This window comes from Nerophis ophidion, linkage group LG19 (assembly GCF_033978795.1).
Source record: "Nerophis ophidion isolate RoL-2023_Sa linkage group LG19, RoL_Noph_v1.0, whole genome shotgun sequence".
Taxonomy (NCBI): Eukaryota; Metazoa; Chordata; class Actinopteri; order Syngnathiformes; family Syngnathidae; genus Nerophis; species Nerophis ophidion.
The window spans coordinates 37,854,461-37,877,408 of record NC_084629.1 but is presented as its reverse complement, the minus strand read 5'-3'; the positions used below and the strand labels follow the sequence as shown (position 1 = coordinate 37,877,408).

Genomic DNA, 22,948 nt, shown 5'->3' with positions numbered 1-22,948 from the left:
GTCTTCATTCCGGCCCAGAACTCCACGGTGACGGCCAGGGCCAAGAACTTCAAGGGTCTGGACTACTTGCTGGTCCACGGCACGGCCGACGGTGCGTTGGTTTCCCCCCGTCCTGCTGTCCTGGGTGCACAAATGGACTTTTGTTTGTGGTCAGCCGGTGAGCAAATATGTGAGCGGCGCTTCAAACCTCCCTCCCTCTTTCCCGTAGACAACGTCCACTTCCAGCAGGCAGCGCAGATCTCCAAAGCTCTGGTGGACGAGCAGGTGGACTTCGAGGCCATGGTAAATATTGGCTGGCTAATATTGACCCGGAGGCTCTTCTACCTCCGACATGGAAACATCTTCTTTACATAAGACCCACATTTATATGTTCTGTTCAAAATAACACACAATGATTTGCAAATGCTTTCCAACCAACCCAATTAGGAACAAATACCGGTACTAAGCACACATCTCAAGTTATCCCCGCTGCTGAATCATGGCTTTTAATACTAAGCCCCTCTGGTTGACACCGCATTTGTTTTCATTCTCCCGGCTAACAAGCGAGCAGCTATTTATGTGCCCCCCTTACACTGTGTGCCGCCACTCCTCTAAAGTAATTACCATGCAAAAACGACGGAATTTAAAGTATCATTAGTATCATTATCAACTAATGTCAACGCTAGAAGATGAGACTAAACAGGCTGGCTAATAACTAAGCGAACTGCTAAGTTAGCTTGAAACAACATAAGAAAGTAGAAGTATGTTTTAAGGTTTAAGCAGAAAATAGTTAATTATTTAACATTAATAAGAGTTCTATAGAGGATAACATAGCAGTAATGGTTGCATTGTCACAGTCGCTACACGGTGTGTCCACAACAAATCCTTTTCAACCAACCCAATTAGGAAGCGGTACCAACAAATACCGAAACTAAGCACACATCTCAAGTTACCGCCGTTGCTGATTCATGACTTTTAATACCGTATTTCTTTTCAGTTTCCCGACGAACAAGCATTTAAAGTGCCATAAGTATTACTATAAAGTTGTCACATTGTGTCAATGGTAAATGAAAAGATAATACAATGATTTGCAAATCTTTTCCAACCAACCGAATTAGGAACCGGTACAAACAAATACCGGTACTAAGCATACATCTCAAGTTATCGCCGTTGCTGATTCATGGCTTGTTCAGTCTCCCGAGTAAGAAGCGAGCAGCTCTTTATGTGCCCCCCTTACACAGTGTGCCGCCACTCCTCTAAATTAATTACCATCCAAAAAAGACGTAATTTAAAGTATCATAAGTATTACTATAAAGAATCCTTATCAAGTAATGTTAACGCTAGAAGATGAGACTAAACAGGCTGGCTAATAACTAAGCTAACCATTAAGCTAGCTTGAAACAACATAAGAAAGTAGAATTATGTATTAAGGTTTAAGCAGAAAAGAGTTAATTTAACATTAATAAGAGTTCTATAGAGGATAACATAGCAATAATGGTTGCATTGTCACAGTCGCTACACGGCATGTTCACAACACCCGTGAAGTTGTCACATTGTGTAAATGCTAAAAAAGAAGACAATACAACAATTTGCAAATCCTTTTCAACCAACCCAACAAATACCGAAACTAAGCACACACCTCAAGTTATCGCCGTTGCTGATTCACGGCTTGTAATACCGTATTTGTTTTCAGTCTCCCAGCTAACAAGCGAGCAGCTATTTATGTGCCCCCCTTACACAGTGTGCCGCCACTCCTTGAAATTAATTACCATACAAAAACGTAATTTAAAGTATAATAAGTATTACTATAAAGTATCATTATTAAGTTGTCACGTTGTGTAAATGCTACATAAAAAGAGAATACAATGATTTGAAAATCCTTTTCAACCAACCCAATTAGGAACTGGTACCAACAAATACCGAAACTAAGCATACATCTCAAGTTATCGCCGTTGCTGATTCATGGCTTGTTCAGTCTCCCGAGGAACAAGCGAGCAGCTCTTTATGTGCCCTCCTTACACAGTGTGCCGCCACTCCTCTAAATTAATTACCATCCAAAAAAGACGGAATTTAAAGTATCATAAGTATTACTATAAAGAATCCTTATCAAGTAATGTTAACGCTAGAAGATGAGACTAAACAGGCTGGCTAATAACTAAGCTAACCGCTAAGCTAGCTTGAAACAACATAAGAAAGTAGAATCATGTATTAAGGTTTAAGCAGAAAAGAGTTAATTAATTTGCATTAATAAGAGTTCTATAGAGGATAACATAGCAAATATTGATTGCATTGTCACGTTCGCTACACGGCATGTCAACAACACCCGGGTAGTTGTCATGTTGTGTAAATGCTAAATAAAAAGAGAAAACAACAACTTATATTCAATTGAATAGACTGCAAAGATAAGATATTTCATGTTCACGCTGAGAAACTTTGTTATTTTTTGCAAATATTAGGTCATTTGGGATTTGAAGCCTGGGACATGTTTGAAAAAAGCTGGCACAAGTGGCAAAAAAGACTGAGGAAAGTTGAGGAATGCTCAACCAACACTTATTTGGAGCATGTCACAGGTGGACAGGCTAATTGGGAACAGGTGGGTGCCATGATTGGGTATAAAAGCAGCTTCCGTGAAATGTTCACTCATTCACAAACAAGGACGGGTTAAAGGTCACCCATTTGTCAATTCGTCCACATTGTTTAAGAGAAACATTTCTCAACCAGCTATTGCAAAGGAATTTAGGTCCTCACCATCTACGCTCCGTAATATCATCAAAATGTTCAGAGAATCTGGAGAAATCACTGCACGTAAGCGGCAAGGCTGAAAACCAACATAGAATGCCCGTGCAATGCATCAAAAAAGCCACATTGGTGTGTAAAGAATATCACCACATGGGCTCAGGACCAATTCAGAAAACCACTGTCAGTAACTATAGTCGGTTGCTACATCTGTAAGTGCAAGTTAAAACTCTACTATGCAAAGCCGAAGCCATTTATCAACAACACCCGAGCTCCGAGGGGGGAAAGTGTAAAAGTCGGCATGTGTGATGGTATGGGGGTGCATTAGTGCCCATCTGTGAAGGCACCATTAATGCTGAAAGGTACATTCAGCTTTTGGAGCAACATATGCAACGTTATCATGGATGCCCCTGCTTATTTTAGCAAGAGTTTTTGGGGTGTGTAATGTGTTGATAATAACAACAGGCTTGATGTTGTTCTTTGTCCCAGTGGTACACAGACAAGGACCATTCTCTCAGAGGCTCCGCCTTCCAGCACACCTACACCTTGATGAGTCACTTCCTCAACAAATGTCTGCTTTCTCCCAAATAACAACACAAAACTTATTTTTCTACTTTTGTTGACTGGATATATATTTTGTATAATGGTGGATTCTCTTTTTTACTTTGATGGTAAAATCCGCATTCATGAACGCTTTTGAAATAAACTCCACTTAAAAAAGATGCTGTGACCTACATGACACTTTTTAGTTTTATTCATTTTAGTTCCTAATTAAGAATTTTAAAATAATGTCAAAACATTAAAACAAACATAATACAATAAGATAATATAAAATGCCAGGATCAAATGTGACGAAAATACATAAATAACTACATAATGGTGTTATTAAAAGTGGTATTAACTGTGGGGCTGCTGCAAAACTGTTAGCATGCAAACGTTAGCATGCTAACATGAAAGTGATAACCTTTTTTTGCCAAATGTACTCCTTTTTTTTCTCTAATTCCCCCAACCTTACAGTCACATAACTTGGTATGTGACACATGCTAACTGATAGCATGCTAACTGATAGCATGCAAAGGTTAGCTTACTAGCATGCTAAAAGTAGCATGCTAACCTTTTATTCGAGTCATATATCTTGGTATGTGACGGAAATACATAAATAACTAAATAAAGGTGTTATTAAAAGTGGTATTAATTATGGGCCTGCTGCAAAACTGTTAGCATGCAAACGTTAGCATGCTAACATGAAAGTGATAACCTTTTTTTGCCAAATGTACTCCTTTTTTTCTCTAATTCCCCCAACCTTACAGTCACATAACTTGGTATGTGACACATGCTAACTGATAGCATGCAAATGTTAGCTTACTAGCATGCTAAAAGTAGCATGCTAACCTTTTATTTGAGTCATATAACTTGGTATGTGACGGAAATACATAAATAACTAAATAATGGTGTTATTAAAACTGGTATTAATTATGGGCCTGCTGCAAAACTGTTAGCATGCAAACATTAGCATGCTAACATGAAAGTGGTAACCTTTTTCTGCCAAATGTACTCTTTTTTTTCCCCCTCTAATTCCCCCAACCTTACAGTCACATTACTTGGTATGTGACACATGCTAATTGATAGCATGCTAACTGATGGCATGCAAATGTTAGCTTACTAGCATGCTAAAATTAGCATGCTAACATTTTATTCGAGTCATATAACTTGGTATGTGACGAAAATACATAAATAACTACATAAAGGTGTTATAAAAAGTGGTATTAGTTATGGGCCTGCTGCAAAACTGTTAGCATGCAAACATTAGCATGCTAACATTAAAGTGATAAACTTTTTTTGCCAAATGTACTCCTTTTTTCTTTAATTCCCCCAAAATTACAGTCACAAAACTTGGTATGTGACACATGCTAACTGATAGCATGCTAACCTTAGCGTACTAGCATGCTAAAAGTAGCAAGTTCAATTCTTGAGCTAGTTTTAAAGCCTATTACCCTAGAGTTATATAACTTGGTACGTGACACTCGTAAACTGTTAGAATGCTAACATGAAAGTGCTAACTTTTCTTTTTGCTAAATGTACTCTTTTTTACCACCAATTCCCCAGGCATACACCTTACAGTCATAAAACTTGGTATGTGAAACATGCTAACTGATAGCATGCAAATGTTGGCTTACTAGAATGCTAAAAGTAGCATGCTAACTTCTTGAGCTAGTTTTGCAACTTTTTTATTCGAGTCATATAACTTGGTATGTGACGAAAATACAAAAATAACTACATGAAGGTGTTATGGAAAGTGGTAATAAGTATGGGCTTGCTCTAAAACTGTTAGCATGCTAACATTAAAGTGCTAATTTTTTTTGCTAAATGTACTCTCTTTTTTTCCACTAATACCCCAGTCATACACCTTACAGTCATAAAACTTGGTATGTGACACATGCTAACTGATAGCATGTAAACGTTAGCCTACTAGAATGCTAAAAGTAGCATGCTAACTTCTTGAGCTAGTTTTGCAACCTTTTGTTTGGGTCATGTAACTTGGTATGGGACAAAAATACATAAATAACTACATAAAGGCGTTATTAAAAGTGGTATTATGGGCTTTCTGCAAAAATGTTAGCATTCAAATGTTAGCATGCTAACATTAAAGTCATCAGGGTAAGGTTTTTGGCCGATGTTGAAAGTGACCTAAGTGAGCACTAGATGTGATCAGGATGTGATGTTTGTTAGATGTTGAAAGTGACCTAAGTGAGCAGTAGAGGTGATCAGGATGAGGTGTTTATTGGATGTTGAAAGTACCCTAAGTGAGCACTAGAGCTGATCAAGATGTGATGTTTGTTGGATGTTGAAAGTGACTTAAGCGAGCACTAGAAGTCATCAGGGTAAGGTTTTTGTCCGATGTTGAAAGTGACCTAAGTGAGCACTAGAGGTCATCAGGATGTGATGTTTGTTAGGTGTTGAAAGTGACCTAAGTGAGCACTGGTGGTGATCAGGATGTGATATTTGTTGGATTTTGAAAGTGACTTAAGCGAGCACTAGATGTAATCAGGATGTGGTGTTTGTTGGATGTTGAAAGTGACCTAAGTAAGCACTAGAGATCATCAGGATGTGGTGTTTGTTGGACGTTGAAAGTGACCCAAGCGAGCACTAGATGTGACCAGGATGAGGTGTTTGTTGGATGTTGAAAGTGACTTAAGTGAGCACTAGAAGTCATCAGGGTAAGGTTTTTGTCCGATGTTGAAAGTGACCTAAGCGGGCACTAGATGTGATCAGGATGTGATGTTTGTTGGATGTTGAAAGTGACTTAAGTGAGCACTGGAGCTGATCAAGATGAGGTGTTTTTTGGATGTTGAAAGTGACCTAAGTGAGCACAAGAGGTGATCAGGATGAGGTGTTTGTGAGGTGTTGAAAGTGACCTAAGTGAGCACTAGAGGTGATCAGGATGTGATGTTTGTTGGATGTTGAAAGTGACTTAAGCAAGCACTAGATGTGATTAGGAGGAGGTGTTTGTTGGATGTTGAAAGTGACCTAAGTGAGCACTAGAGGTCATCAGGATGTGAGGTTTTTTACATGTTGAAAGTGACCTAAGTGAGCACTAGAGGTGATCAGGATGAGGTGTTTGTTGGATGTTGAAAGTGACCTAAGCGAGCACTAGAGGTGATCAGGATGTGGTGTTTGTTGGATGTTGAAAGGGACTTAAGCAAGCACTAGATGTAATCAGGATGTGATGTTTGTTGGATCTTGAAAGTAACCTAAGCGAGCACTAGAAGTGATCACGGTAAGGTTTTTGTCCAAAGTTGAAAGGGACCTAAGCGAGCACTGGAGCTGATCAGGATGAGGTGTTTCTTAGATGCTGAAAGTGACTTAAGTGAGCACTAGATGTGATCGGGATGTGATGTTTGTTGGATGTTGAAAGTGACTTAAGCGAGCACTAGATGTAATCAGGATGTGATGTTTGTTGAATCTTGAAAGTTACCTAAGCGAGCACTAGATGTGATCACGGTAAGGTTTTTGTCCGAAGTTGAAAGTGACCTAAGCGAGCACTAGATGTGATCAGGATGTGATGTTTGTTGGATGTTGAAAGTGACCTAAGTGAGCACCAGATGTGATCAAGATGAGGTGTTTGTTGGATGTTAAAAGTGACTTAAGCGAGCACTAGATGTGACCAGGATGTGGTGTTTGTTGGATGTTGAAAGTGACCTAAGCGAGCACTAGATGTGATCAAGATGAGGTGTTTGTTGGATGTTAAAAGTGACTTAAGCTAGCACTAGATGTGACCAGGATGTGGTGTTCGTTGGATGTTGAAAGTGACCTAAGTGAGCACTAGATGTGATCAAGATGAGGTATTTGTTGGATGTTAAAAGTGACTTAAGCGAGCACTAGATGTGACCAGGATGTGGTGTTCGTTGGATGTTGAAAGTGACCTAAGTGAGCACTAGATGTGATCAAGATGAGGTGTTTGTTGGATGTTAAAAGTGACTTAAGCGAGCACTAGATGTGACCAGGATGTGGTGTTCGTTGGATGTTGAAAGTGACCTAAGTGAGCACTAGATGTGATCAAGAGGAGGTGTTTGTTGGATGTTAAAAGTGACTTAAGCGAGCACTAGATGTGACCAGGATGTGGTGTTTGTTGGATGTTGAAAGTGACCCAAGTGAGCACTAGCGGTGATCAGGATGTGATGTTTGTTGGATGTTGAAAGTGACCTAAGTGAGCACTAGATGGGATCAGGATGTGATGTTTGTTGGATGTTGAAAGTGACTTAAGCGAGCACTAGAAGTCATCAGGGTAAGGTTTTTGTCCGACGTTGAAAGTGACCTAAGCGAGCACTAGATGTGATCAGGATGAGGTGTTTATTGGTTGTTGAAAGTGACCCAAGTGAGCACTAGAGGTCATCAGGATGTTTGTTCGGTGTTGAAAGTGAGCTAAGCGAGCAGAGGAGTATTTGTGGTGATCAAACAGAAGCAGTGAGACAGAAGCGAGGTAATGGACGTGGCGTGAAGATGTTCCAGTGACGGAGGATCACCTCGGGACAGTCAGCCTGCTCTCACTATAAAGCAGCAGCACGCCCACTGTCACTCCTCACAAGCTGAAGGAGCCAGGAAGAGGAAGAAAAAGAAGAAAAGGAAGAAAAAGAAGAAGAAAAGCAGCCGTCCAGCAAAAGACGTCCTTCTCAGGCTCCTCGGAAAAAGTCCACAGGTGACATTTCTTTGCTTTTTCTTCCCACCAAATGATCAAATATTTCATATTTACTTTGTTTACATTTAAATTATTTGATATTTATTCTATTTACGTACAAAATATTTGATATTTGCTTCGTTAACAAGTAAAATATATTAGATTTACTTTACCATTTTTCTACATGTCAGATATTTGGTATTTACTTTGTTTTAGAATAAAATATATTTTATTTACTTTGTTTACATATCCAATATTTGATATTTACTTCGTTTACATTTAAAATATTTAACATTAACTTAGTTTACATATAAAAAATGTGGTATTTACTTTGTTTAGAAATAAAATATATTACAACTCCTATGTTTAAATATAAAATATTTGGTATTTACTTTGTGTTCATATCAAATATTTGATATTGACTTTGTTTACATATAAAAAAAAAAAGGTATTTACTTTGTTTAATAATAAAATATATTTGTATTACTTTGTTAAGATATCCAATATTTAATATCGACTTTGTTTACATATCTGATATTGGATATTTATTTTTGTTTTTATTTAAAATATTTGATATTTACTTGGTTTACATATCCAATATTTTATATTTACTTTATTTACATACAAAATAGTTCATATTTACTTATACACATAAAATAATATTATTTACTTTGTTTACATATCAAATATTTGCTATTTACTTTTTTATTTACTTTGTTTACATATCCAATATTTGATATTTACTTTGTTTACATTTAAAATATTTGATATTAACTTAGTATACATATAAAACATTTGGTATTTACTTTGTTTAGAAATAAAATACATTATAACTCCTATGTTTGAATATGAAATATTTTATATTTACTTTTCTTACATATCAAATATTTGAAATGTGTTTACATATCCGATATTGAATAAATACTTTTGTTTTTATTTCAAAATATTTTGTATTTACTTTGTGTTCATATCAAATATTTGATAATTACTTTGCTTACATATCCAATATTTATATTGACTTTGTTTACATATAAAAAAAATGGTATTTACTTTGTTTAATAACAAAATATATTTGTATCATTTTGTTTAAATATCCAATATTTAATATTTACTTTGTTTACATATCTGATATTGGATATTTACTTTTGTTTTTATTTAAAATATTTGATATTTACTTGGTGTACATATACAATATTTTATAATTACTTTATTTACATATAAAATAGTTTATATGTACTTTTACATATAAAATATTTGCTATTTACTTTGTTTACCTGTGGATTTGTTCCAGAAAGTGAAAGGATGAATTACGCTCACTCTTTATTGGGCCTGCTGCTCCTCGTCATCATCCAGAGCAGCTGGCAGCTTTCGGACCACAACACCAACTCAGTGTAAGCTAAAGTCTTTTATTTTGAAAATACAACATCTACAGCAATGTCTGTTGGAAATAAAAAATCTACACCACTTTATTTTGAAAACTATATCAACTACAGCATTGTATTTGTGAAAATATACCGACCACTTCATTTTATTTTTGAAAACGTATAATCTGCAGCGTTTTATTTTGAAAATGTATCATCTACAGCATTTCATTTTGAGAATATATTAGCTACAGCATTTTATTTTGAAAAAAATATTAACTTCTACATTTTTTTCGAAAATAAATAGTCTACATAATTTTATTTTGGAAATATATAATAGATAGCATTTTATTTTTTGAAATATATAATCACAACTTTTTATTTTGGAAATAATCTGCAACTTTTTTTTATTACATAATCTACATCATTTTTTTTTAATTATTATTTTAAATTTAATTTTTAAAATATATATATATATATATATATATATATATTTATATTTTTTTCAATATATAATCTACATTATTTTCTTTTGAAAATATTGAATCAAAGCATTTTGTTTTGGAAATAATATACAACATGTTCTTTTTTAAATATCATCTACAGCATTTTCTTTAAAAAAAATATTATTTACATCATTTTATTTTTAAAATATATGATCTACATAATTTTATTTTGAAAATATATCATCTACAGCATTTTATTTTGAAAAATATATTAACTACAGCTTTTTTTTTTTAAATAAATAGTCTACACAATTTTATTTTTGAAAAATATAATAAATAGAATTTTCTATTTTGAAATGTATAGTTAGAGTTATTTTCTTTAGGAAATAATCTACAACATTTTTTTAAATATAACATGTACAACATTTTCCAATATAGGTATGATCTACAGCATTTTCTTTTGAAAATATATAAGCACAGCATTTTATTTTGAAAATAATCATCTACATCATTTTGTTTGGAAACATATTAATACAGCATTTTATTCTGAAAATATATAATAGATAGCATTTTCTTTTGGAAATAATCTGCTACAGTTTTTTATTGTATAATCTACAGCATTTTCTTTTGAAAATAATGTACAACATTTTTTTTAAATATACAATTTACAATTTTTTTTTTTAATATAATCTACCACATTATTATTTTTAATATATAATCACAGAATTTTCTCTTGGAAATAATATACAACATTATTTAAAATATATAATCTACGGCATTTTAATTTGAAAATGTATCATATCCATCATTTTATTTTGAAAATATATCATCTACAGCATTTTATTTTGAGAAATAGACTAACTACAGCATTTTATTTTGAAAATAAATAGTCTACAGAATTTTATTCTGGAAATATATAATAAATAGCATTTTCTTTTAAGAATATATAATTGAAGTATTTTCTTTTGGAAATAATCTACAACATTTTTTAAATATACAATGTACAACATTTTTCAATATAGAATCTACACCATTTTTTTTTTGAAAATATGTAAACACAGCATTTTATTTTGGAAATAACTCACAAAATGTTATTTTAGGAATACATAATTGCAGTATTTTCTTTTGGAAATAATCTACAACATTTTTTTTTTAAATATAATCTACACCATTTTCTTTTGAAAATAATGTACAACATTTTTTAAATATAAAATTTACAACATTTTTGGGGGGAAAATATGTAAACACAGCATTTTATTTTGGAAATAACTCACAAAATTTTTTTTTAATGTAACCTGCAGCATTTTATTTTTTAAATATATAACACCATTTTCTCTTGGAAATAATCCACAAACATTTTTTTAAACATATCTACAGCATTTTATTTTGAAAATGCATCATCTGAAGCATTTTATTTTGAAAATAAATAATCTACAGAATTTAATTTTGGAAAAATATAATCAGTTTTTTTCATTTGGAAATAATAAGCAACTTTTTTTTATTACATTTTCTACAGTACTTTATTTTGAATTGTATTTTTCAATATATGATCTACAGCATTTTCTTTTGAAAATACATAATCACAGCATTTAATTTTAGAAATAATATACAACATTTTTTAAAACATCTACAGCATTTTTTATTAAAATAAATAGTCTACAAAATGTATTTTTGGAATTACTGTAAATAATAGATAGCACGTTCTTTCAGAAATATATAAACACATTTTTTTTGTAAATAATCTGCAACATTTTTTTGTATTATATGATCTACAGCATTTTATTTTGAAAATACTCCTCACAATGTTTTTAAATATAAAATGTAAAATATTTTTCAATATATAATCTACACCATTTTCTTTTGATTATATATAATCACAGCATTTTATTTTGGAAATCTACAACATGTTTTTAAAAAAAATGTAATCTACAGCATTTTCTTTTGAAAATATATAATATTTTATTTTGGAAATAATATACAACATTTTTAAAACATATCTGTGGTATTTTCTTTTGAAAATGTATCATCTACAGCATTTTATTTTGAAAATAAATAGTCTGCATGATTTTATTTTTGAAATATAAAATCTTTTTTTTTTATTTCGGCAATAATCTGCAACTTTTTTTTATTATATGATCTACAGCATTTTATTTGGAAAATACTCCACACAATGTTTTTAAATATAAAATGTAAAATATTTTTCAATATATAATCTACAGTTTTTTCTTTTGATTATATATAATCACAGCATTTTATTTTGGAAATCTACAACATGTTTTTAAAAAAAATTTAATCTACAGCATTTTCTTTTGAAAATATATAATAACATTTTATTTTGGAAATAATATACAACATTTTTAAAACATATCTGTGGTATTTTCTTTTGAAAATGTATCATCTACAGCATTTTATTTTGAAAATAAATAGTCTGCATGATTTTATTTTTGAAATATAAAATATTTTTTTTATTTCGGAAATAATCTGCAACTTTTTTTTATTATGTGATCTACAGCATTTTCTTTTGGAAATAATATACAACATTTTTTAAAACATCATCTAAAGCATTTTAATTTGAAAATACATCTACAGCATTTTGTAAATGAATGATATCTCCCCCAAAATATAACATTTTAAAAAACTAGGATTTTTTTTCCAGTTGTGTAAATGTTCACGTTTTAAAGCAAGCAAACAGAATTGCTGCCATTTATTGACATTTTATTTTCCACTAACATTTTCTCTTTTGTCATTTTTTAAGCGATAAAACTTTACTTCCTGTTTTACTTGTACTGTCACTTTAAGGAAGTTATCTACAATATTTTATGTGTACTGTCGCTTTAAGGAAGTTTAATTCAATATTTTATGCGTACTGTCGCTTTAAGGAAGTGTACTACAATATTTTATGTGTACTGTCACTTTAAGGAAGTGTACTACAGTATTTTATGCGTACTGTCACTTTAAGTAAGTGTACTACAATATTTTACGCGTACTGTCGCTTTAAAGAAGTGTACTACAATAGTTTATGTGTACTGTCGCTTTAAGGAAGTGTACTACAATATTTTATGCGTACTGTCGCTTTAAGGAAGTGTACTACAATATTTTATGCGTACTGTCGCTTTAAGGAAGTGTACTACAATATTTTATGCTTTACTGTCGCTTTAAGGAAGTGTACTACAATATTTTATGTGTACTGTCGCTTTAAGGAAGTGTACTACAATATTTTATGCGTACTGTCGCTTTAAGGAAGTGTACTACATTATTTTATGCGTACTGTCGCTTTAAGGAAGTGTACTACAATATTTTATGTGTACTGTTGCTTTAAGGAAGTGTACTGTAATATTTTATGTGTACTGTCGCTTTAAGGAAGTGTACTACAATATTTTATGTGTACTGTCACTTTAAGGAAGTGATCCACATTATTTTATGCGTACTGTCGCTTTAAGGAAGTGTACTACAATATTTTATGCGTACTGTCCCTTTAAGGAAGTTTACTACAATATTTTATGTGTACTGTTGCTTTAAGGAAGTGTACTGTAAAATTTTATGTGTACTGTCACTTTAAGGAAGTGATCCACATTATTTTATGCGTACTGTCGCTTTAAGGAAGTGTACTACAATAGTTTATTCGTACTGTCACTTTAAGGAGGTGTACCACAATATTTTATGCGTACTGTCACTTTTAGGAAGTGTACTACAATATTTTACGCATACTGTCGCTTTAAGGAAGTGTACTACAATATTTTATGCGTACTGTCCCTTTAAGGAAGTGTACTACAATATGTTATGCGTACTGTCGCTTTAAGGAAGTGTACTACAATATTTTATGCGTACTGTCACTTTAAGGAAGTGTACTACAATATGTTATACGTACTGTCGCTTTAAGGAAGTGTACTACAATATTTTATGCGTACTGTCACTTTAAGGAAGTGTACTACAATATGTTATGCTTTACTATCGCTTTAAGGAAGTGTACTACAATATTTTATGCGTACTGTCCCTTTAATGAGGTGTACCACATTATTTTATGCGTACTGTCGCTTTAAGGAAGTGTACTACAATATGTTATGCTTTACTATCGCTTTAAGGAAGTGTACTACAATATTTTATGCGTACTGTCCCTTTAATGAGGTGTACCACAATATTTTATGCATACTGTCGCTTTAAGGAAGTGTACTACATTATTTTATGCGTACATCATCATCATATTATCACCATTTTCCCTCACCATCATTATCATGTTATCATCTTCCTCACATTCATCATCATTTTCCCCCAACCATCATCTTCATCACCATTTTCCCTCACTATCATCATATTATCATCTTCATCTTCCTCACTGTCATCATCATTTTCCCTTCACCATCAGTATCATGTTATCATCTTTCTCACCATCATCATCATCATCATCATCATTTTCCCTCATCATCATTATCATGTTATCATCTTCCTCACATCACCATCATCATTTTCCCTCACTATCATCATATTATCATTTTCATCTTCCTCACTGTCATCATCATATTATCATGTTTCTCACCATCATCATCTTCATCATTGTCCCCTCACCATCATTATCATGTTATCATCTTCCTCACATCATCATCATTTTTCCTAACCATCATCATCATCACCATCACCATCATCATTTTCCCTCACTATCATCATATTATAATCTTCCTCACATCATCAACATCCTCACCATCAACATTTTCCCTCACCATCATTATCATGTTATCATCTTCCTCACCATTGTTATATTCCTCACCATCATCATCATCATCATCATCATCACCATCATCATCATCATTTTCCCTCATCATCATCATGTTATCATCTTCCTCACATCATCATCATTTTAACTAACCATCATCATCATCATCACCATCACCATCACCATCATCATTTTCCCTCACTATCATCATATTATAATCTTCCTCACATCATCATCATCCTCACCTTCATCATTTTCCCTCACCATCATTATCATGTTATCATCTTTCTCACCACCGTCATCTTCCTCACCATCATCATCTTCATCACCATCATCATTTTCCCTCATCATCATTTTCATGTTATCATCTTCCTCACCACCACTATCTTCATCACATCACCATCATCTTCTTTACCATCACCATCATCTTCATCATCATCATTTTCCCTCAATATCAAGATATTATAATCTTCCTCACATCATCATCATCCTCACCATCATCATTTTCCCTCACCATCATCATCATTACCATCATCATCATCATTTTCCCTCACCATCATTATCATGTTCTCATCTTCCTCACCATTATCATTCTCCCTCACCATCATTATCATGTTCTCATCTTTCTCACCATTATCTTCCTCACCATCATCATCATCCTCACCATCATCATTTTCCCTCACCATCATTATCATGTTTTCATCTTTCTCACCATCATCATCATTACCATCATCATCATTTTTCCTCACCATCACTATCATGTTATCATCTTCCTCACATCATCATCATCATATTTCCTATCCATCATCATCATCACCACCATCTCCATCACCATGTTCATCATCATCACCATCACCATCATCATTTTCCCTCACTATCATCATATTATAATCTTCCTCACATCATCCTCATCCGCATCAACATCATTTCCCCTCACCATCATTATCATGTTATCATCTTTCTCACCATCATCATCTTCATCACCATCATCATCTTACGCACAATCACTATCTTCATCACATCACCATCATCTTCTTTACCATCATCATCATCTTCATCTTTATCACCACAATCTTCATCACCATCATCTTCCCCACCATTATCATCTTCATCGTTTTCCCTCACCATCATTATCATGTTATCATTTTCCTCACATCATCATCATTTTTCCTAACCATCACCATCATCATTTTCCCTCACCATCATTTTCATGTTATCATCTTCCTCATCATCACTATCTTCATAACATCACCATCATCTTCATCACCATAATCGACATCACCATCATCCTCAACACCATCATCACCTTCATCTCCATCACCATGTTCATCATCATCACCATCATCATCATCATTTTTCCTAACCATCATCATCATCACCATCTCCATCATCATCATCATCATCATCATCATCACATCATCATCATCACCACCATCTCCATCACCATGTTCATCATCATCACCATCACCATCATCATTTTCCCTCACTATCATCATATTGTAATCTTCCTCACATCATCCTCATCCTCACCATCATCATTTTCCCTCACCATCATTATCATGTTCTCATCTTTCTCATCATCATCATCTTATTCACAATCACTATCTTCATCACATCACCATCATCTTCTTTACCATCATCATCATCTTCATCTTTATCACCATAATCTTCATCACCATCATCCTCCCCACCATCATCATCTTCATCGTTTTCCCTCACCATCATTATCATGTTATCATCTTCCTCACATCATCATCATTTTTCCTAACCATCATCATCATCACCATCTCCATCACCATGTTCATCATCATCATCATTTTTCCTAACCACCATCATCATCATCACCATCTCCATCATCATCATCATCATCACCATCATCATTTTCCCTCACTATCATCATATTATAATCTTACTCACACCATCATCATCCTCACCAACATCATTTTCCCTCACCATCACTATCATGTTATCATCTTCCTCACATCATCATCATCATATTTCCTAACCATCATCATCATCACCATCTCCATCATCATCATCATCATCATCACCATCATCATTTTCCCTCACTATCATCATATTATAATCTTCCTCACATCATCATCATCCTCACCAACATCATTTTCCCTCACCATCATTATCATGTTATCATCTTCTTCACATCACCATCATCTTCTTTATCATCATCTTCATCTTTATCACCATAATCTTCATCACCATCATCCTCCCCACCATCATCATCTTCATCGTTTTCCCTCACCATCATTATCATGTTATCATCTTTCTCGCCATCATCATCTTCATCATCATCTTACTCACAATCACTATCTTCATCACATCACCATCATCTTCTTTACCATCATCATCATCTTCATCTTTATCACCATAATCTTCATCACCATCATCCTCCCCACCATCATCATCTTCATCGTTTTCCCTCACCATCATTATCATGTTATCATCTTCCTCACATCATCATCATTTTTCCTAACCATCATCATCATCACCATGTTTATCATCATCACCATCACCATCATCATTTCCCCTCACCATCATTTTCATGTTATCATCTTCCTCACCATCACTATCTTCATCACATCACCATCATCTTCTTAACCATCTTCATCCTCATCACCATCACTCTCATCCTCATCACGATCATCTCCCCGCACAGTGGTCTAGTGGTTAGAGTGTCCGCCCTGGGATGGCTAGGTTGTGAGTTCAAACCCCGGCCAAGTCATACAAAAGACTATAAAAATGGGAGCCATTACCTCCCTGCTTGGTATTCCGGGTTAAATCACCATAAATGATTCCCGGGCGCGGCCACTGCTGCTGCTCACTGCTCCCCTCACCTCCCAGGGGGTGAAAAAGGGTCATCTCACCACACTTAGTGTGTGTGTGTGGGACTATCATGACTACTTTAACTCTATCTTCATCACGGCCATGTTTCCTTCTCCCTGCCAGGCCGTCCAGCCACATGTTGATCCCCAGCGAGCGTGTCGAGGAGTCGCTCTTGCCGCACAGCAAGAGACATTCTGAGGGCACTTTCTCCAACGACTACAGCAAGTATTTGGAGAGCAGGCGGGCGCAGGACTTTGTTCAGTGGCTCAAGAACTCCAAACGGAATGGGTGAGTTTGTACCCTGCTAGTACACACTACTTAGTACTTAATACTTAGTCATTAACACATAGTACTTAGTGCGTAGTAATTAGTTCATAGTACATAGTACACATAACAGCGCATTGTGTGGTCATAGCACTTAATAATTAGCACTTAATCATAAATAGTACAGGGTAATTTATACATACAACTTAGTACATAGTACTTAGTAGATGGTACATAGTACTTACTAATTAGTACGCAGTTATAAGTACTTAGCACATAGGCCATAGTGCTTACTTTTTAGTACACAATAATTAGTACATGCTATTTAGTAGATAGAAGTTCGTATTTAGTACATATCAAATAGTGCATAAACTTAGCACAAAGTACGTTGTAAATACTGCAAAGGACTTAATAGAGTACATAATATTATGTACTATATATTAAGAACCAACCACTAAGTAAATAGTACTTAGTACATAGTAGATAATACATCCCGTACAAAGTAAATAGTACATATAGTACATAATACATATTACATAGTAAATAGTAGATATAATAAATCATTTATAGTAAATATAGTACATAGTAAATAGTACATACTAAATATACCTATAGTACATAGTAAATAGTACGTATAGTACATACAGTACACATAGTACACAGTGATACAGGTCAAGGAGGACAATCAGGTGACATAATACTTATAGTACATAGTAAATAGTAAAACTAATACACATAGTACACAGTGATGTAGGTCACAGAGGACAGTTGAGCAACATAGTATTTATAGTACATAGTAAATAGTAAATCCAGGATATATAGTACATATTAGTAGACAGTGGTGTAGGTCAAGGAGGACGGTGGAGTGACATAGTACTTATAGTACATAGTAAATCTAGCACATCGTGTACACATAGTACACAGTGGAGTAGGTGAAAGAGGACAGTGGAAGGATGTAGTACTTATAGTACATAGTGAGGCTAATACATATAATACACATAGTACACAGAGATTCAGGCCAAGGAGGACAGTTGAGTGACATAGTACTTATAGTACATAGTGAATACAGACAATATAGTACATATTAGTACACAGTGATGTGGGTCAAGGAGGACAGTGGTGTGACATAGTACTTATAGTACATAGTATATCTAGCACATATAGTACATAGTGTACACATAGTACACAGTGGAGTAGGTCAAGGAGGACAGCTGAGGGACGTAGTACTTATAGTACATAGTGAGGCTAATACATATAGTACACAGGGATTTAGGCCAAGGAGGACAGTGGAGTGACATAGTACTTATAGTACACAGTAAACCTAGCACATATAGTACATAGTGTACACAGTGATGTAGGTCAAGGGGGACAGTTGAGTGACATAGTACTTATAGTACATAGTAAATAGTAAAACAAATACATATAGTACACTGTTTTGTAGGTCAAGGAGGACAGTTGAGCGACATAGTACTTATAGTACATAGTAAATAGTAAATCTAATACCTATAGTACATATATTGTAGGTCAAGGAGGACAATGAGGTGACATAATACTTATAGTACATAGTAAATAGTGAAACTATTACATATAGTACACATAGTACACAGTGATGTAGGTCAAGGAAGACAGTGGGGGGACATAGTACTTATAGTAAATAGTGAATCTACTGCATATAGTACACATAGTACACAGTGAATCAAGTCAAGGAAGACAGTTGAGCGACATAGTACATAGTATAATTCAGCACATATAGTACATATAGTACACAGTGATGTAGGTCAAGGTGGATAGTGAAGGGACGTAGTACTTATAGTACATTGTGAATCCAATACATATAGTACACATAGTACACAGTGATGCAGGTCAAGGAGGACTGTTGAGCCACAAAGTACTTATAGTATATAGTAAATCCAGCACATATAGTACACAGTGATGTAGGCGAAGGAAGACAGTGGAGGGACATAGTACTTATAGTACATAGTGAATCTAATACATCTAATATCATAGTACACATAGTACACAATGATGTAGGTCGAGGAGGACATTGGGGTGACATAGTACTTATAATACATAGTAAACAGTAAATAGTGACTATAGTACACAGTAATGTAGGTCAAGGACAGTTGAGTAACATAGTACTTATAGTACTTATTAAATAGTAAAACTAATACATACAGTACACAGTGACATAGGTCAAAGAGGACAGTTGAGCGACATAGTACTTATAGTACATGGTAAATATAGTACATATAGTATACATAGTACATAGTGATGTAAGTCAAGGAGGACAGTTGAACGACATAGTACTAATATTACATAGTAAATAGAAAATCTAGCACATATAGTACACAGTGATGTAGGCCAAGGAGGACACTTGAGCGACATAGTACTTATAGTAGATAGTGAATTGAATACACATAGTACACATAGTACACAGTGATATAGGTCAAGGAGGACATTAGAGCAACATAGTACTTATAGTACATAGTAAATCCAGCACATATAGTACATGTAGTACGCAATGATGTAAGTCAAGGAGGACACTTGAGCAACATAGTACTTATAGTACATAGTAGACAGTGAATTGAATAAACATAGTACAAAGTGATGTAGGTTAAGGGGGACACTTGAGCCACTTAGTACTTATAGTACATAGTAGTTAGTGAATTGAATACACATAGTACACAGTGATGTAGCTCAAGGAGGACAATTGAGCGACATAGTACTTATAGTACATAGTAGATAGTGAATTGAATACACATAGTACACATAGTACACAGTGATGTAGGTCAAGGAGGACACTTGAGCGACATAGTACTTATAGTACATAGTAGATAGTGAATTGAATACACATAGTACACATAGTACACAGTGATGTAGGTCAAGCAGGACATTAGAGCAACATAGTACTTATAGTACATAGTAAATCCAGCACATATAGTACATGTAGTACGCAATGATGTAAGTCAAGGAGGACACTTGAGCAACATAGTACTTATAGTATTGAATACACATAGTACAGAGTGATGTAGGTCAAGGAGGACACTTGAGCCACTTAGTACTTATAGTACATAGTAGTTAGTGAATTGAATACACATAGTACACAGTGATGTAGCTCAAGGGGAACAATTGAGCGACATAGTACTTATAGTACATAGTAGATAGTGAATTGAATATACATAGTACAAAGTGATGTAGGTCAAGGAGGACACTTGAGCGACATAGTACATAGTGGATAGTGATTTGAATACACATAGTACAAAGTGATGTAGGTCAAGGACAATTGAGTGGCATAGTACTTATAGTACATAGTAGATAGTGAATTGAATACACATAGTACACAGTGATGTAGGTCAAGGAGGACACTTGAGCGACATAGTACATAGTGGATAGTGATTTGAATACACATAGTACAAAGTGATGTAGGTCAAGGACAATTGAGTGGCATAGTACTTATAGTACATAGTAGATAGTGAATTGAATACACATAGTACACAGTGATGTAGGTCAAGGAGGACACTTGAGCGACATAGTACTTATAGTACATAGTGAATTGAATACACATAGTACACATAGTACACAGTGATATTGGTCAAGGAGGACATTAGAGCAACATAGTACTTATTGTACATAGTAAATCCAGCACATATAGTACATGTAGTACGCAATGATGTAAGTCAAGGAGGACACTTGAGCAACATAGTACTTATAGTACATAGTAGACAGTGAATTGAATACACATAGTAGAGAATGATGTAGGTCAAGGAGGACACTTTAGCGACTTAGTACTTATAGTACATAGTAGACAGTGAATTGAATACACATAGTAGAGAGTGATGTAGGTCAAGGAGGACACTTTAGCGACATAGTACTTATAGTACATAGTAGATAGTGAATTGAATATACATAGTACAAAGTGATGTAGGTCAAGGAGGACACTTGAGCGACATAGTACTTATAGTACATAGTAAATCCAGCACATATAGTACATGTAGTACGGAGTGATGTAAGTCAAGGAGGACACTTGAGCAACATAGTACTTATAGTACATAGTAGATAGTGAATTGAATAAACATAGTACAAAGTGATGTAGGTCAAGGAGGACACTTGAGCGACATAGTACTTATAGTAAATAAATGATAAATGGGTTGTACTTGTATAGCGCTTTTCTACCTTCAAGGTACTCAAAGCGCTTTGACACTACTTCCACATTTACCCATTCACACACACATTCACACACTGATGGAGGGAGCTGCCATGCAAGGCGCCAACCAGCACCCATCAGGAGCAAGGGTGAAGTGTCTTGCTCAGGACACAACGGACGTGACGAGGTTGGTTCTAGGTGGGATTTGAACCAGTGACCCTCGGGTTGCGCACGGCCACTTTCCCCACTGCGCCACACCGTCCCCTGTACTATGTACATAGTACATAGTAAATCCAGCACATATAGTACATGTAGTACACAGTGATGTAGGTCAAGGAGGAAGTGAAGTGATGTACGCTCCACTTGACGTTTGTAGAAGTGTAATGAGACGGCACGCAGACGGAACCTACACCAGTGATGTCAGCTCCTACATGCAGGAGCAGGCAGCCAAGGAGTTTGTGAGCTGGCTGAAGGCGGGCCGAGGAAGACGACAGTAGAGAGAAACCCCGTTCCTGTCCTCACACGCCACTCTGTGCCATTAAAGCTTTCACAATGTGTACCTCCATCTTCTCTCTGGTCTTCTTGCACTCCTCTGACTTTATATAAGTCGAATTATATTTATATAGCGCTTTTCTCTAGTGACTCAAAGCGCTTTTACATAGTGAAAGCCAATATCTAAGTTACATTTTAAAGCATTGTGGGTGGCACCGGGAGCAGGTGGGTCAAGTGTCTTGCCCAAGGACACAACGGCAGTGACTAGGATGGCAGAAAGCGGGGATCGAACCTGGAACCCTCAAATTGCTGGCACGGCCGCTCTACCAATGAAAAGACCATTTGAGTTGTTACAACAAACTATTTGGACAACCTTCTGAATGCATTTTCCACAATATGAAAGTCCTACAAACAGACATAATAGTACATACTATAATAATAAAGTACATAGTATAATAAAAAGTACAGTGTATAATTAATAGTACATTGTATAATAATAATAGTACATTGTATAATAATAATAATAATAATAGTACATAGTATAATAATAAAGTACATAGTGTATAATTAATAGTACATTGTATAATAATAATAATAGTACAGAGTGAAATAATAAGAGTAAAATAATAATAGTACACAGTATAATACTAATAGTACATAGTATAATAATAATATTAAATAGTAAAATAATTATAGTAAATAGTATAATAGTGATAAATATAATAATAGTACATAGTATAATAATAAAATTAAATAGTATACTAATATTACATTGTGTAAAAATATTAAATAGTATAATAA

The 22,948-nt window shown here is 34.4% G+C and overlaps 2 protein-coding genes across 2 annotated transcripts in view; both read left to right on the top strand.

The window, feature by feature from the left end:
* Window positions 1–3,437, top strand: part of fap (fibroblast activation protein, alpha) — an 80,356-nt gene extending 76,919 nt beyond the window's left edge. The window contains exons 25-27 of the mRNA XM_061879937.1: window positions 19–91; window positions 209–282; window positions 3,205–3,437. Coding sequence (XP_061735921.1) covers window positions 19–91; window positions 209–282; window positions 3,205–3,306 — 249 coding nt within the window. The 3' untranslated portion in view covers window positions 3,307–3,437. The remainder of the gene's footprint in view (window positions 1–18; window positions 92–208; window positions 283–3,204) is intronic.
* Window positions 3,438–7,737: 4,300 nt separating this feature from the next.
* Window positions 7,738–22,212, top strand: gcgb (glucagon b). The gene is made up of 4 exons (XM_061879935.1): window positions 7,738–7,912; window positions 9,183–9,282; window positions 17,371–17,535; window positions 22,032–22,212. The coding sequence occupies exons 2-4, from the start codon at window positions 9,194–9,196 to the stop codon at window positions 22,150–22,152; spliced, it is 375 nt and encodes a 124-aa protein (XP_061735919.1). The 5' UTR covers window positions 7,738–7,912; window positions 9,183–9,193; the 3' UTR covers window positions 22,153–22,212.
* The last annotated feature ends 736 nt before the right edge of the window (window positions 22,213–22,948 follow it).

What these genes read in the sequence shown, in the direction of transcription:
- gcgb (XM_061879935.1), top strand. Translation starts at nt 9,194, where the DNA reads ATGAATTACGCTCACTCTTTATTGGGCCTGCTGCTCCTCGTCATCATC. An exon ending in GACCACAACACCAACTCAGT is followed by an intron (nt 9,283 to 17,370) that starts GTAAGCTAAAGT and finishes TCTCCCTGCCAG; the next exon opens with GCCGTCCAGCCACATGTTGA. An exon ending in AAGAACTCCAAACGGAATGG is followed by an intron (nt 17,536 to 22,031) that starts GTGAGTTTGTAC and finishes TGACGTTTGTAG; the next exon opens with AAGTGTAATGAGACGGCACG.